The sequence below is a fragment of the Ursus arctos genome, unplaced genomic scaffold (genome assembly GCF_023065955.2).
Source record: "Ursus arctos isolate Adak ecotype North America unplaced genomic scaffold, UrsArc2.0 scaffold_6, whole genome shotgun sequence".
NCBI classification, from domain to species: domain Eukaryota; kingdom Metazoa; phylum Chordata; class Mammalia; order Carnivora; family Ursidae; genus Ursus; species Ursus arctos.
In genome coordinates this window covers 46,888,853-46,903,571 of record NW_026623078.1, presented here as the reverse complement: position 1 = coordinate 46,903,571, position 14,719 = coordinate 46,888,853, and the positions used below count along the sequence as shown (strand labels likewise).

The 14,719-nt window shown below is 46.3% G+C and overlaps 1 protein-coding gene and 1 pseudogene across 6 annotated transcripts in view; one reads left to right on the top strand and one right to left on the bottom strand.

Moving 5' to 3' along the window:
- Positions 1-4,562, bottom strand: part of ESRP1 (epithelial splicing regulatory protein 1) — a 56,212-nt gene extending 51,650 nt beyond the window's left edge. For 4 of the 6 annotated variants that reach the window (XM_057308026.1, XM_048212661.2, XM_057308027.1 and 1 more), the window contains exons 1-3: positions 4,090-4,331; positions 3,449-3,577; positions 2,087-2,200 (exon numbers count right to left, since the gene is read on the bottom strand). In XM_057308026.1, coding sequence (XP_057164009.1) covers positions 2,087-2,200; positions 3,449-3,577; positions 4,090-4,221 — 375 coding nt within the window. In that variant the 5' untranslated portion in view covers positions 4,222-4,331. Of the gene's footprint in view, positions 1-2,086; positions 2,201-3,448; positions 3,578-4,089 lie in introns of all 6 variants that reach the window. The other 2 variants (XM_057308028.1, XM_057308029.1) reach the window with 2 other exon arrangements.
- A 4,519-nt stretch (positions 4,563-9,081) lies between these two features.
- LOC113252647 (small nuclear ribonucleoprotein G-like) lies at positions 9,082-9,300 on the top strand (annotated as a pseudogene).
- Positions 9,301-14,719: the final 5,419 nt, after the last annotated feature.

Sequence of the window (14,719 nt, the reverse complement as noted above, 5' to 3'; positions counted from 1 at the left end):
AAATAAAATAGATATCATTGTGCCATGGTCAGTTTTCAAAATAGTTACTAAGAAAATGGTGAATCTTCAGGATTACCTACAAGAATCCTCGTTTAAAGCTGTTGGTTAATGAGAATAACTTCCATGTTCAACAATAAAAGGTTAGTTTAAATGGCTGTATCCACTTAAAATACTGAACATTTAATTCTTAAAAGATGTTACACTAAATTATAAAGTAGAATAAGAAGTGTGTAGTATGGGGGCGCCTGGGTAGCTCAGTGGTTAAGCAACTGCCTTCGGCTCAGGGCGTGATCCCAGCGTTCTGGGTTCGAGCCCCACATCAGGCTCCTCCACTAGGAGCCTGCTTCTTCCTCTCCTACTCCCCCTGCTTGTGTTCCCTCTCTCGCTGGCTGTCTCTCTCTGTCAAATAAATAAAATAAATAAAAAATCTTAAAAAAAAAAAAAAAAAGAAGTGTGTAGTATGAATGCTCCTCGTAAAAATAGGCTTTTCTACAAACACCTGGAAGAATATTTTCAAATATGTTCTTACTAGAGAAAAACAATTTAATATAGTTTTCTGAATGGCAAGATTATTTTGCTTTACGATTTTCTCTTTTTTAATGAATAGAATTACCTTACGATACTAGTTTCTCGTTTTAGGATACTAAACTAACTGTTTTAGGTTTATCAAAACCCTGATAGAAATGACTCAGGAAAATGTCTCAATTATTCTCTGGAGGTTTTCCAGAATTTAAAGCAGTCCATTTAAAATAAAAACAGCTGTTTTCCTTCAGTGCAATAGGGATAGGATTAAGTTTTATCCCTCTCCATAGGAGTTTGAGGGGAAGAAAAATACCCTCGTATCTATTTCTGGATCAAGGGTATAGCAATTGGTCCAGCATCTAATTAATGAAAAACACTCCCCCCTTTTTTAACTGAGTAATTACTAAGATTGCTATAAAAGAAGTGGTTTTCTCAACTCTTAAGATATGGGAACTTGAATTTCTCTCAGACTTTTGAAACTGTCATTGTATATTTAACTTGTATCTTTCCATTTCTTCCCTAGGGAGGTAAAAAGAAAAACCTGCACTGACTGCCCACTACACTTGTGACATCAACTGTCGGTCTAAATCTTTCTTTCAAGACTTGCCTCATCCAGTTTCCTTAAAAATATTTCATCTTTTCAAGTTCAGTATTTGCCTACAATAAAAAGTTACAGCTCAAACTAATTAAGTTGATAAGATCAACTATATTAGCAATGATTGGCTACACTGGGTCTGCCCTCTACACTCTCCATTTTCCCTCAGCTCCTCAGTATTCTTCCCAGGGATAGAAATCACGTATCTACAGTAAGGTTGTATTTTTCTCACTCCATATTCTTTTCCATATCAGAAAGACCAGCAAAGTAAAAGAGGAGGCTGAACCTACTGTTTTGACACAATATTTAATCAGTTTTGAACATTTACTTTAAGTCAAAGTGCAGTATGCTATAATTAATGTTTCACTAGTTATATGGCTGTCTTTACACAGTACACAGCTCTTAAATGAAATTAGTTACAATTAAAAAGGTTTAATTCAACCTTTTACTTTGCTCCTTCCTAAGATAAAGCACTTTCCACACAGATGGGACTATTACAATGCCTTAAAACTTAAAAGTAAATGTTTTCTCCTGCCTACTTGCTGTTAATTTAAAAGTCAAAAAGTCAGCTAATATGCTTTGGAAAAGACACAACATCTCAAAAACTTAACAGAAACAAAAAGAGAAACTTTTATGAAGTCACCAGACAGTATCTATAAAATCACTGCCATCTCGAATAGCTCTACTGAAGGGTCATGAATTTTTTGTGGTAAAACACACAGAACACAGTATTTACCATTTTAACATGTAAGCGTACAGTTCAGTGCCATTAAGTACCTCCACATTGTTGTGAAACCATCACCACCATTCCTTTGTCATCTTCTCAAACTGAAATTCTGCCATGAAACAGTAACTCCCAATATGCATCTTTTTAAAATGGAGAAACTTGGATAAACCATTAAAACACACACACACATACCTCCAGTCACCCCCAAAGGTCCAATCATTCTGAGAAGCCAGCACTCTTACCTTCTTGGAAGCCTCAGGATGCAGGATTTGCCTGACATGAAGCTGCCCATCAGTACAGAGACAGAAGGAGGTTCCGACCCCAATATTCAGTTCATTGCTTACTGACTGGTTAAACTGAAAACAAGACACAAGGATGCAACTGAGGCAAGATTTCCAAACTCTGGCAGAGTGGCCCCACGTGTTGATAACCAAGGAAAACCACACTGCCATGTAAGGGGACACCAGTGCTGGGGCCAACATCAGAAAGGCTTCATTCCCACAAACTATCTAGATTCCTTTAGATAGGAAAGCTTTCCAATCAACCCACGTTTCACAGACAGGAGAATTTAGCATACACATTCTTCCTTCCATGCCCTCTTCTATTTTTGCAATAAATCCACAGTCAAGACTTTTAAGTCAGGTCTCGTTTCATCAGCAGGTTGCCTTCAGATTACATCATTCCCTGGTGTTACTTTGTTTTATGTTTGGATGTTCCGAGATTAAGAAAGATGCCAGTTTGTGATAAACAAATGTGGTTAATGGGTATAAGGACCTCTGGAAAGTCTGGCAACACGTTTCCTGGAACAGAACCCAAAAATGATAGCTTACCACTATTAATTCGCAACTTGTGTGCTAGGGCAGGGGCCGTGAGAGATCTGACCCGCACCTGTGCACAGGTGTGTAGCGCCCCGCCCTATCCCTGATCCAGTACCCGTCAGAACCACGAAGTAGCCGGGTTTTGGGTCACCTCAATTCCATTAAGGGGATTCCACCAGTTTCACAGTGACCCTATGAGCAGCCCTACAGGTTCCGGCCTGCAAACCCTCCCCTGCGCTAGAACCAAGGCCACTGAAGAAGTAACAAGGCAACCAGAACCGAGTCTTTCGGAGTCCAGAAGCCTGAAACCAAGCAGGCACCCTCAGTACGGGGCCACCTCTAGTAGGCCTCGCGGGGACCACCCTCTCCTGTACACCACAGCAACAGCGCCCTCTGTCCGAGGGCTGAGCCACAGACCCCGCCGAGAACAGGCGCAGCTGGGGTCTGGACCTGGGGATTCGGGCGCTAGGGTTCAAACTCCTGCTCATCATTCAATTGGTAAAACCCGACTGATTCCGAGGCCCCAGGTACGACTCGAAAATTCGCGACTTTAGGACCACGAGCCTAGGGGCTGGGAGGCTTGAAGGAGCAGCGACCTCCTCCCAAAAAGTCCACCCGGGCTTCCAGACCGGGTTTCCACCCACGCGGCCGGGCGTCTCGCCACCCTGACCCGGGATGCGCGTGGACCCGCCGGCGAGGGCGTGGGACCTGGTATGGCTGCCTTGGGCGGGGGGAAATGCCTGCGCGGCTTGGAAAAGGGTGGGCGGCGCGGCCCAGGGCTGTCACCTGTCGGAGGGCTTGATCCAGCTGCGGCGCGGAGGACAGACTTTCCGCGTCGATCTTAGTTTCTTCTTTACAATCCTCCGTCAGCTCCAACTGATCCGGTCTAACTAGTACTTCATGCAACTGTCCCACCTCCAGAGGGGAAAGAAGCTGGGGTCAGTTTTCCCCTTCCTCATTTGGAAGCCTCCATATTCACCCTCTTTCCTCGCCCCCCTGCCCGGGCGGCCGGCGCCTCTCGTGGGGTCTGGCCGCAGAATCAAAGCTCACCTGTCGCGAGCGGCTCCAGTGGCAGAGAGGTCGGCACGGCCCAGCCTCCGGCCCCACCCCCACCCGGATCAGGTCGGAAAGGCCCTGGAAGTGGGAACCCGGGCCCCAGGATCCCACCCCGGCTCCGCGGGACGTCCCCCGACGGGCAGAGAACCTGGCTTGGCTGCGCCCGGCCTCCCCACCTGAGCCAGATTTCGGATTAGTGAAACGGTTCCAAAGCCGTCGGCCAACACGTTTGGTTTTACTCTGGATTCCGTAGGCCTCGGGTCCAGCCTCAGAAGTAGCCAAACAAGAACACTTGTTTACCGACTCCCCAAACTTCTACAACAAACTTCTTGCCCCATTCCTATCATTTGGACAGAAACCTGGAGAAATACCTTCTTGTTGGCCAGATCCACGACTTTCCATAACAGCAGGATCAGCTCTTTCTCATCCGAGCCCAGCTTGGCCCCGGTGGCCCCAGCAGTGATCCCAAAAAGCACCACCAAGTAATCCGGAGACGCCGTCATGACGATAGGTGGGGAGGGGGAGAGGGGGGTTGGGAGGCGGTGAAGTGGGGTGGAAGTGAGAACGAGAAAACCTGTGCTAAACCCTCTTCTAAGAGAAAAAGAAAGAGCGCCCACCCCCCCTCCTCCTCGCAGCCGCTGGTGCAAAAGGCGGTAACCAACCACCCAAGCCCACACCTGGCCGGTGCTCCACACCCAGGGCAGGAAGGGGGGTGGGAAGGAGGGCGCAGGAGGCCTGCCCTTTTTGTATTCAATTGCCCGTGCGTCTATGCAAAAAGCCAGGAGCAGGGCTGCACCCCGGGTGGAGCGCGCAATGGCTGAAAGCTTTTCTGTTTTGGGATGTGGCTCTACCTGCCCGCCCCTTCCCCCTCCCCCACGTGGTGCAGGTAAGAGACACCTGGCGGCGCCGGCCCATTGGCTCCTTCAAACCACGACGTGGCAGCGGTGGGGGAGGAGGCCGCCTGGGGAAAGGGGAGGAGGGGGCGGGAGACAATGGCTGGATGAATGGAGAGGAGAGGGCGAGAAAGAAGGAGGGGGAGACATGAGGGGCGGGGAAGAGGCGGTTGCCACCTAAAGGGTAGCCCAGGCCAGACGGGAAAAGGGTGAGGGGTGAAAGGCGCGGAGGGGAGTGCCGGAGTCGCTTGGGGGGGGGAGTCACCCCTTCCTTGAAGGTAATGGGGAGGGATGGGGGGCATGGAAAAATGCCGACTGTGGGGAGCGAAGCCGGAGGTTCTTTTAAAAGGGTCAAGGGAAAAGGCCTGGAGCCGGGAAGCGAAAGGAGGCCAGAGGTGAAGCCCTGGGTGCGGAGCTGCTCAGGGCGCGGCGCCCCGAGAGGGCGAACCGCGGAGGGAGGTACCGGTCAACGGTAGCCGGGAGGTGGCGGGGGCAGTTGCCAAACACCGGAAAAACCGCTCCCGAGCCCAACACACCTTTAAGTGCAAACTGTAGGCGAAACCCCGTGGGCCCTCCCCCTCTGCGGGCCGTAGCCCGGGCACACGCTGCTCTTAACCCCGGGACGCTGCGCACCTTCTGGAGACAGAGCCAGACGCCCGGGGATCACACTCCGCCACCAGGTTTCGCCCGAAGACGCAGACGCAGCACGCTGCGCAGCAGGAGGCCCCCGCGAGGAAATTTAGGCACAATGGACCCCACTTCCTTGTCTCAACTACTCCCTTAATTGCTATGTCTTGTTCGGTCCTGGCTGCTAGTTGGAGACTAGAACCTTCTCCATGCCTGGGCCCACTTCCTTTGGTTTGCTCTGGGCTCTAAACAAAACGTATACACTAACGTTTTCCTAAATCAGGCCAAAGAAATTTTTTCCTCAGTTCCCCGCTCTGACCCCATGCGCCCTGCTCATACCTTTGCCTTTGTACTTCTGTGTCGATTTGGCCAACCTTGCGAGCAGTCTCCCTCTTCTAGCTAAGCTAGCTCTGCACAGAGACTTATGCGCCCTCCATTACCACCCAGCCACCAGATCGGAAGGTAATGTGGTGGGGCCTTTTGACATGTGAGAGAAAAGCGCCAGAGGTGACGTGTCCTCGAGTTTTATATTTCAAACTTATCTACTCTGGGAAACCGAAATCCGTCTGTAGTATTACTAGTTGGGCCCCAGGTAGACACCCTTTACATTCATGGTGTGAAATCAGGCAAGTATACACTCCCTGCCGTAACCCACTCCGGGTACAAATCTGAGAACCTGTCAGGGTGCGTGTCTGGGGAGGCTGAAGCTCTTGCTTCCCCCACCTGCAGGAAGCGCGGGCAAAGTGGGGAGCCGCGGAGGATTCGAGTGGCGGGAGGGGGTGGAGTTGGAGGAGCCCAGGGCCGCGCCGCGGCGCTTCCTGGCAGGACAGTGCGGGCGTAGGCACTGCTCCCCGTGGCGCAGGTAGCAGCTCGCGTCCCGGGAGACCGGGCGGAGGCTGGGCTCTGCCGGGGCCAGGCAGAACTTCAAGGTACCACGAGGGTGCTCGGTACCATCCTCGTCCGCAGCTCGAGGTCCAGCGGCGCGCGCTTTCCGGGCCTGGACTTCAGGATGAAGGGTGGGACAGGGGTCCCCAGCCGTCCTCCGCTGGCTTGCAGCGGCCGCCTCGCCCCCCCACCCCCGGTCCCCGTGCAGCGCTCCCCCGCCGCGGGGGCAGGGACTGGGCGCGGAACGAGGCAGGGAGGGACCTGGAAAAACCACCCAGATTGCATTGCAGTGGGCGAGGCCGCCCGGAGGAGCCGGTTCCCCTGAGCCGCCTCCCCGCGGGGCGTTCGCGGTGCCCGGTTCCCAGGTGCTTGGCTCTGCCTGGGCTCGGGAGGTGCCGCCTGGCGGGGACGCGGGGCTCGAAGCGTGGTGGCCTACGCCCGGCGGACCCGAGCGCTGCGACGACCTCGAGGAGGGCCAACGCCGGGCGGCCGACAGAGGCGGAGAAAGTGGTCTCAGCCGCTCAGGAAGTCCTGCCCCGCCGGTCCTCTGTGGCCTCTGGTATTCGGATTAATCATTTGTGCGGCGCGTTTGAATAAACCGAGAACTTTATTATCGGCTCGCTCGTCAGGGATTCCGCGGCGCTATCCATATTAGAATCGAATCTCAGAGCTGCTCCTTTTCAGAGACCTGTCCTCTTCCTGTTTAAGGAAGTCGGATCCCTGGGCTCTGATGTTTTTAATTTAAATTTGAATTTGACACTCAACAAATATTTGTTGAAAGGTTTTAATGAGTAACACCCACCCATTTTTGCAGCTCTTGCTTCCTAGCGAGGGCATAGTTCATCACTGAGAAGAGAAAATTCTGAAAATGGGAGTCTACAGGTAATTTAAGTCTCAAGTGTTTAAGAAGAGTAGGTGTTAATTTTTCGACGGACAAACCTACTTTTGTTAAATAAACACTTGTAAAATGCAGGAATGCCGAGAAAAAAAAATCTATGCAGCACTGCAGTTCTGAATACAAAAGTGTTTTATTGTCTATCCCACCATCTAGAATAATTCTAACATACTAAGAATAATCAGGAGGTGGCTGGCAGGGACCTTGAAGGGTAAGTTCACTCTACCTATGGTCTTCACTCAAGACCACACTTAAAACTCCCAAAACAAATGACAATCTGTTTTTGTGGTGTGCGTTTGTGTGTGTGTGTGTCTGTGGATTTAGCAGCAGAGACCCAGTTGTGCGACAGGCTACACAACATCTTGCCTGTATTCATGAAAATATTAAGGTTATGAAGGACAAAAACTGAAGAACTGTTATATATGAAAGGACTTCTTGAGACATGACAACAATGCAACATGGATCCGGACAGGGAATTTTTTTTTTTTCCCCCTTTAATGGACATTATTTAGGGGCGCCTGGGTGGCTCAGTGGGTTAAGCGTCTGCCTTCGACTCAGGTCATGATCCCAAATCCCCGGGATGGAGCCCCTAATGGAGCCCCTAATCGGGCTCCCTGCTCAGTGGGGAGTCTGTTTCTCCCTCTGCCCCTCACCCGCTCGTGCTCTCTCTCTCTCTCTTTCAAATAAATAAATAAAATAAAATAAAATCTTTTTAAAAAATAATGGACATTATTGAGATAATAGGAAAATTTTGAGTAAGGTCTGTAGATTAAATAATAGTATTGTATCAGTGTTAATTTCCTGATTTTTATATTACTGTGGTTTGGTAGGAGAATATCCTTTCTGTTAGGAAATACCCCCTATTAAGGGGTAAAGGGAATAATGTATATAATTTTACTCTCAAACAATTCCAAATGTGTGTATATATATATATATATATATGAGAGAACATGATAAAGCAAGTGTGGCAAAATGTTAACATTGGTGAATCTGAGTGAAGGAGTTTTTTATACTATTCTTCACAACTTTTAAAAGCTTTTAAAAATTTTTTTAGAGAAATTTTGCTGCCACCACCACTTGATGTTTAACAATGACTTTCTATGCTAACCTAATCCTTCTTCCTATAGAATGAATCCATTTTCTTTGTCTTTTCCTTGGTGAAAGAAGAAGGAAATAAAGGTCGTCACATTTTTTGTTTGACAACCTCTTAAATCCTTTAAGATTGTTCTTAAATAACTTTGCTAGACTAAATTACTGTAAACTCTTGAAGCTTTCACTGTGAGTCTTTTCTACGTTTGATTATCTTCATTACACTCCTTGGACCCTTTTCTTTTTATCACTTTTAGAGAACAGCTCTTGAACTGGACAGAATTCAAATGTCTCTACCATGGCCTGACCATTGACACAGTGGTATCCCTATGTGATGTTCTTTTTTTTTTTTTTTTTTTTTAAGATATTTGTTTGTTTTAGAGAGAGAGTGCAGGTAGGGGGAGAAGCAGAGGGAGAGGGAGAGAGGATCTGAAGCCAACCTTGCTCCAGGTGTGGAGCCCAAAGTAGGACTTGATCTCACCACGGTGAGATCATGACCTCAGCCGAAACCAAGATTCAGATGCCTAACCAACTGAGCACCCAGGCACTGCTCTATGTCATTTTCTTATAACTTGTGATGAAGTTCCCTTTTTAAAGACTATAGTAGTAGCACTACATTTGCTGGCTCCAGTTTTGTTAGAGATCTCGACATCTTTCTTGGAGTGCTCAATTGCACATACCTAGCTATTCCCTTGTACCTGTAACAAAAGTGTCTTCAAGGGACTCCTGGGTGGCTCGGTTGGTTACACATCTGCCTCCGGCTCAGGTCATGATCTCAGGGTCCTGGGATCGAGCCCCACTTCGGGCTCCCTGCTCAGTGGGGAGTCTGCTTCCCCCTCTGCCTGCTGTTCCCCCTGCTTGTGCTCTCTCTGACAAATAAATAATAAATAAAATCTTTAAAAAATGTTTTTTTAAAAAAAGAGCCTTCAAAAGCAAATCAAAGTATGGATCTTTGAACTATCTGAATAGACACTATGAGCAAAGCTCACCCTCCTGAGTTGAAAAAATTTATGGACAAGAAATTATCATTGAGATTAAATGGTGGCAGATGTGTCCAAGGAACGCTATGGGGGTTCGATCCCTTTATAAACCTGGTGTTGGTGAATGTGTGCAGATGGCGACTCATGGGCAACAAGAATATTGGAATGGTGGTAATACAAGGAAATAATGTTGTATTAGAAGCTTTGGAATAAGTATAAACAATGTGTGTGTTCACCAGAAGAAATCAACTGCTTCCACATGTCCCCCCTACATAGCACCTGTTTTACTACAAAATAAAAATCAGGTCATGTGCGTTTTCATTTTGAACTTTTTTGTTGAATCAACTTCAGTAATAAAAAAAAGTGAATCGAGTGTTCTTGAATTAGAGTGGTGATGGTTGGTGGTGAATATAGTAAAAGCCACTGAATTGTACACCCGAAAAGGGTGAACGTGAATTATATCTCGGTTTTTTAAACAGCAAATCAATGTAAAACCCTGTGATCTGAGGCTACCACAAGCCAATGATATTTCTTCGTTATTTGTTTTAGATTTAGATTATTAGTTGTCAAAGAGATCACATTTTATATTCACTCCCTGGACAAATCCGACCTCTCTGAAGGTAAAGGGAAGTGATGGTCAAGATAACTAAATACATTATAATTTTCTGTGGATTACTTTGTGCATCACATATTTAAACAAATTACTGGTCTGAACCTTCATTATAGCAATTATTATGGATGGTCTGTATGGAAAAAGTATGGGTTTATTAATCGGCCCTGCCATTTGCTGCCTCATGGCCTTGAATGTGTCCCTTAGCTTCACAAGGATTCAGTTTTTCACCTGTAAATATGGGGATGATGACAATGTATATGTCATAGGTTTTCAGGGGAGAAGAAATGTGTAAAGAAGTATCTTCCTTCAAGAAAACAAACCTGAGAACTAGGAAGTTTACTATTCCAGAGCAATCTCCAGGTGGGGAGGGGGTCTCTTCAGACAACCACAAAGGCCTTAACCTTCTGACCTTAGTTAGCTTAGACTAAAGACACCATCAAGGCAAGCTGAAACGTTTAAACAAGACTTTACTGGCTGTCATGTCATAGGGAAATACACAGAAAAATTACATATAGGGGAATGCTCCATGAATCGGGACAAGGTGCCCCTTCTCCTTAGGAACCACAGATGTACTTCACTCGATGCACAGGGAAATGATTCCGCGCAGGGAATTCCTCCCTCCTTATTCCTGGCCTTATGCCCTTTGCCCAGGAGCACATCTCTGCCTCTCCCAAAATCCAGATGGAGAGGGAAGCACGGCAGCAAACCTTATCTTTTAAGTCAAGGTGAGTTGATGGGAGTCGGTATTTAGATTTTATTTTATTTTATTGTTTTGTAATCTCTACACCCAACATGGGCTTGAACTTAAAACCCTGAGATCAAGAGTCACACGCTCCACCGACTGAGCCAGCCCGGTGCCCCTCCGCATTGTCCTTTTTTGTCTCATTCAGTCTCCCACTGGAAAAAATCGCATGTCAGAATTTTGAAGCCACTGCCTTGAAACCTTCCAAAAATTATCAACAAATTGATTTAACTAAGACTCACTTGTGTTTTTAAAATTAATATATATTGGGGCACCCGGTGGCTCCGTTGGTTGGGCTACCGACTCATGATTTCAGCTAGGTCATGATCTCATAGGTCATGGGATTGGGCTTGCTCTCAGCAGAGAGTCTGCCTGAGATTCTCTCCCTCTGCCGCTCCCCTGGCTCAGGCTCGTGTGCGCACTCTCTCTCCCCCAAATAAACAAATGTTTTTTTTTTAAAAAAGATTTTATTTATTTATTTGAGAGAGAGAGAGAGCATGAGCAGAGGGGAGGAGCAGAGGGAGAGGAAGAGGCAGGCTCCCCGCCAAGCAGGGAGCCCGATGTGAGACTCGATCGCAGGACCCCAGGATCATGACCTGAGCAGAAGGCAGACACTAAACCAACTGAGCCACCCGGGCGCCCTCAAATAAATAAATCTTTAAAAAAATAAAAATATATATTTACTTAAAGTAGTACAAGCATGTCCTCTTATAAGTCTAACCATGCTACATGGTTTATAATAAAAATCTGCAGTTACCTGTCTCTCCCCTGAATTCTGACTCCTGCTTCCCAGAGGCACCTACCCACTTTCAGCTATTTTCTGTTCTTGTAACCTCCTCATCTGCAACTAACATGCATTTACTAATACTGCCTACCTCAATCATTTTCTTTTGTGAAAGTGCATCTCACAGGTACATGTATTCATGCCACAAAGGAAACAACACTTCTACGAGGGTACACCGATGCTCCATGTTCCCATCCAACACAGCTTGCTGAAATTTACAGCCAGGCTGACATTCCATCTGACAATACTCCAAGGAAAGCTGGGTAAAGATGACCACGTGCAGGTGCAGGACTCGAAGGTTTCAAAGCTTTGCTTTTTTTTTTATCAGCACTCCTGATTTTATAAACCATAAGCCCGCCAACCCATTCCTACCCAAATCTCCTGGTAAACTTGGGTATAGTGGGGCTTCATGGGGATCCAAACATTTTTAAAAAGGCTTTGAAGCATCTCAGGGCAGCACCACCAGCTAAGGCTACCCCAGCTGTCGTGGTGAATGACTCAGAAACGTTCAAGCCAACTTCAATCTCGTTGCTCCTCTTTTCAAATTGAATTGGAAGGATGGAATAAATTATATATTCTTTAGCTGAAATCTCAAATCCATCTATGATGCTTCTCGGAGTCAAGCCCTCAGTGATTACCACTATAGACTATGTACTTAAAATGCGGCCCTGTATTATTTTCTTTTTAAGATTTTTTAAAAATTTATTCATTTGACAGAGCAAGAGACAGCCAGTGAGAGAGGGAACACAAGCAGGAGGAGTGGGCAAGAAAGAAGCAGGCTCCCAGCAGAGCAGGGAGCCCGATGTGGGGCTCGATCCAAGAACTCCAGGATCACGCCCTGAGCCAAAGGCAGATGCTTAACGACTGAGCCACCCAGGCGCCCCGTGGCCCTGTATTATTTATTTCAAGTAGGCAACAGCTTTCTTTTCTTCAAATTCTAGACTCTCAACTAATGGTTACTTTATGGTTGCTTTTATTAAACTCTTCTCTTTATCTGTACTTTTTTTTTTTAAGTTTATTTTTTGCAGTAATCTCTATACCCAACGTGGGGCTCAAATTTATGACCCTAAGATCAAGAGTCACATGCTCTTCCAACTGAGCCAGCCAGTCACCCCTATATGAAATTTAACAACCAGTAGAACTTGCTCATGCTTAGAACTTGGGAAAGAGGTTGGTGAGGATATCTATCAATTATGCTGACCTTAGAGGAAGAATAACATTTCCAAAATAGAAGAACTGCTCCCAGTAATAGGACACCCCTTTCTTATTCAAGTCTGTATCCCTGCTTTAGAATCTATTTGAATCAGCATGCATTTGTGCAACAATATTTTGAATCAGATCATTCTGGAAGGCAGCCTAAAAAAACCATTAGCACTTCCTGTAAGGGGTGGTCCATTAAGTTGATGGGAAAGAGAGCAGAAGGGAGATCTTTGTCTTTATAAACATAAATAACAACAATAAAGTAGGCTTTATTTATTAAATTGACACTATATATATTATCTCATGTGATTCTCACAACCAAATAAGGTAAAAGCATTGTGTTTTTTAAAAAAACTTTTTGATTAATTAATTAATTTGTCAGAGAGAGAAAGAGAGGGAGAGGCAGATAGAAGGCACAAGCAGGAGAAGCAAAGGAAGAGGGAGAAACAGGATCCCTGCTGAGCAAGGAGCCTGATGCAGGACTCGATCCCAGGACCCTGGGATCATGACCTGAGCCAAAGGCAGACACTTAACCAACTGAGCCACCCAGGTGTCTCTAAAAGTGTTGTTTTTTAACCCCCCTTTACAACTGATGAAACCAGAGGTTAAGAATAACTTGGTGAAAACAGCATGGGAGGTGAAAACAGCATGGGAGGCACTGGCAGAGCTGGGCTTTATACCTAGGGAGTCTGACTCCAGAGACTGCATTTAGCCACTACACTGTACTTAACATGAGCCACGTTTATACTCTAGAAATCTAATTAATAAACTAAAATAGGGCAGACTGTCACAAAGTAAAACCTATCTCCCAGTGAAAGCTGAGTTGCAACATATACACATAACCAAAAATAAGCCACAAAAGCGAAGCTACGGTAAGCTGATTTAATAGTTTTAGTAATATCACCCCTTAAATTTTATCAAGTAACCTGCATCTTATCCTGCAGCTTGCTTACAAGAGAACCATGAATTATGAAGTGTACTTGAGACCCATGAGGGATACAACACTCTACAAGTTATAAATAACATGGTAGTCAAAATAAGCATTAAAGCTGTCATCGAGGCTTATTATTTTCATATTTGGTAGAGACTTTTGTAAATTTCTTCCAGCTCCTTTTCACAAGAGGCCGAAGAAATAAGTGGCTTGCCCAACCGAGGTGCCCTGGCTAATTCGCAGCGGGGCTGTACTCAGAGCTCAGGTCGCCTGGCTCCTAGCCCAGTGCTCTTTCCCTATAGTGTCCATGACTACCCAGAAAGTGTGTTCCCTCTGAGAGTGTGATAGGCTTTCTAGATGGGACTCAGAGATGTCTGTGTAGCTGGTTTTGGTGACAATGACCTCTCTTGTTAAGGTTTTGGTAGGGAAAAGAATCTCTGTTGAGAGATCTTCCTCACTGCAACGTGCAGGATAGAAAGAGGACTTTTGCATCCACTCCTGATGCTGACACATTTCTTCTTGCTATCCTGGAGTCTGTACCACCTGACACATGGAGAATTTAGAAGAGTTTTGATATGGAGGCAGCAGGTGGGGGGTGGAATTTGGATGAGCCCTTCTTAAAACTGTCCGAAGAAATGTTAATGGAGGCATTTTTTGATATTGGTTAATCTCTCTGTAGAAGATACAGATACAAAGGACGTGCTCTCTGCTGTTAAGGAGCTTGAAATCTGACGACAGAGGCGAAGCTCTAACAGCTCAGCTGACTGGTGTGGTGTGGACCCCTTAAGAGCATGGCTGTGGCCCAGAGCAAACATAAGAAGGATGATACAGCAGATGGGCTACACAGGAACGTTTTTCTTTTCCTTTTTCTTTTTACTTATTTTTTTAAAGATTTTATTATTCGTTTGAGGGGCGCCTGGGTGGCACAGTCGTTGGGCGTCTGCCTTCGGCTCAGGGCGTGATCCCGGCGTTATGGGATCGAGCCCCACATCGGGCTCCTCTGCTGGGAGCCTGCTTCTTCCTCTCCCACTCCCTCTGCTGTGTTCCCTCTCTCGCTGGCTGTCTCTCTCTCTGTCAAATAAGTAAATAAAAATCTTTAAAAAAAAAGATTTGATTATTCGTTTGAGAGAAAATGAAAGCGAGAGAGATCACAGAGGAAGAGGGAGTGGGAGAAGCAGACTCCATTGAGCAGGGAGCATGATGCGGGCTCTATCCCAGGACCCTGGGATCATGATCTGAGCCCAAAGGCAGACGCTTAACCAACTCAGCCACCCAGGCGCCCCTCCTTTTTCTTTTTAAAGATTTTATTTTTAAGTAATCTCTACCCCCAGCGTGGGGCTTGAAATTACAACCCCAAGATCA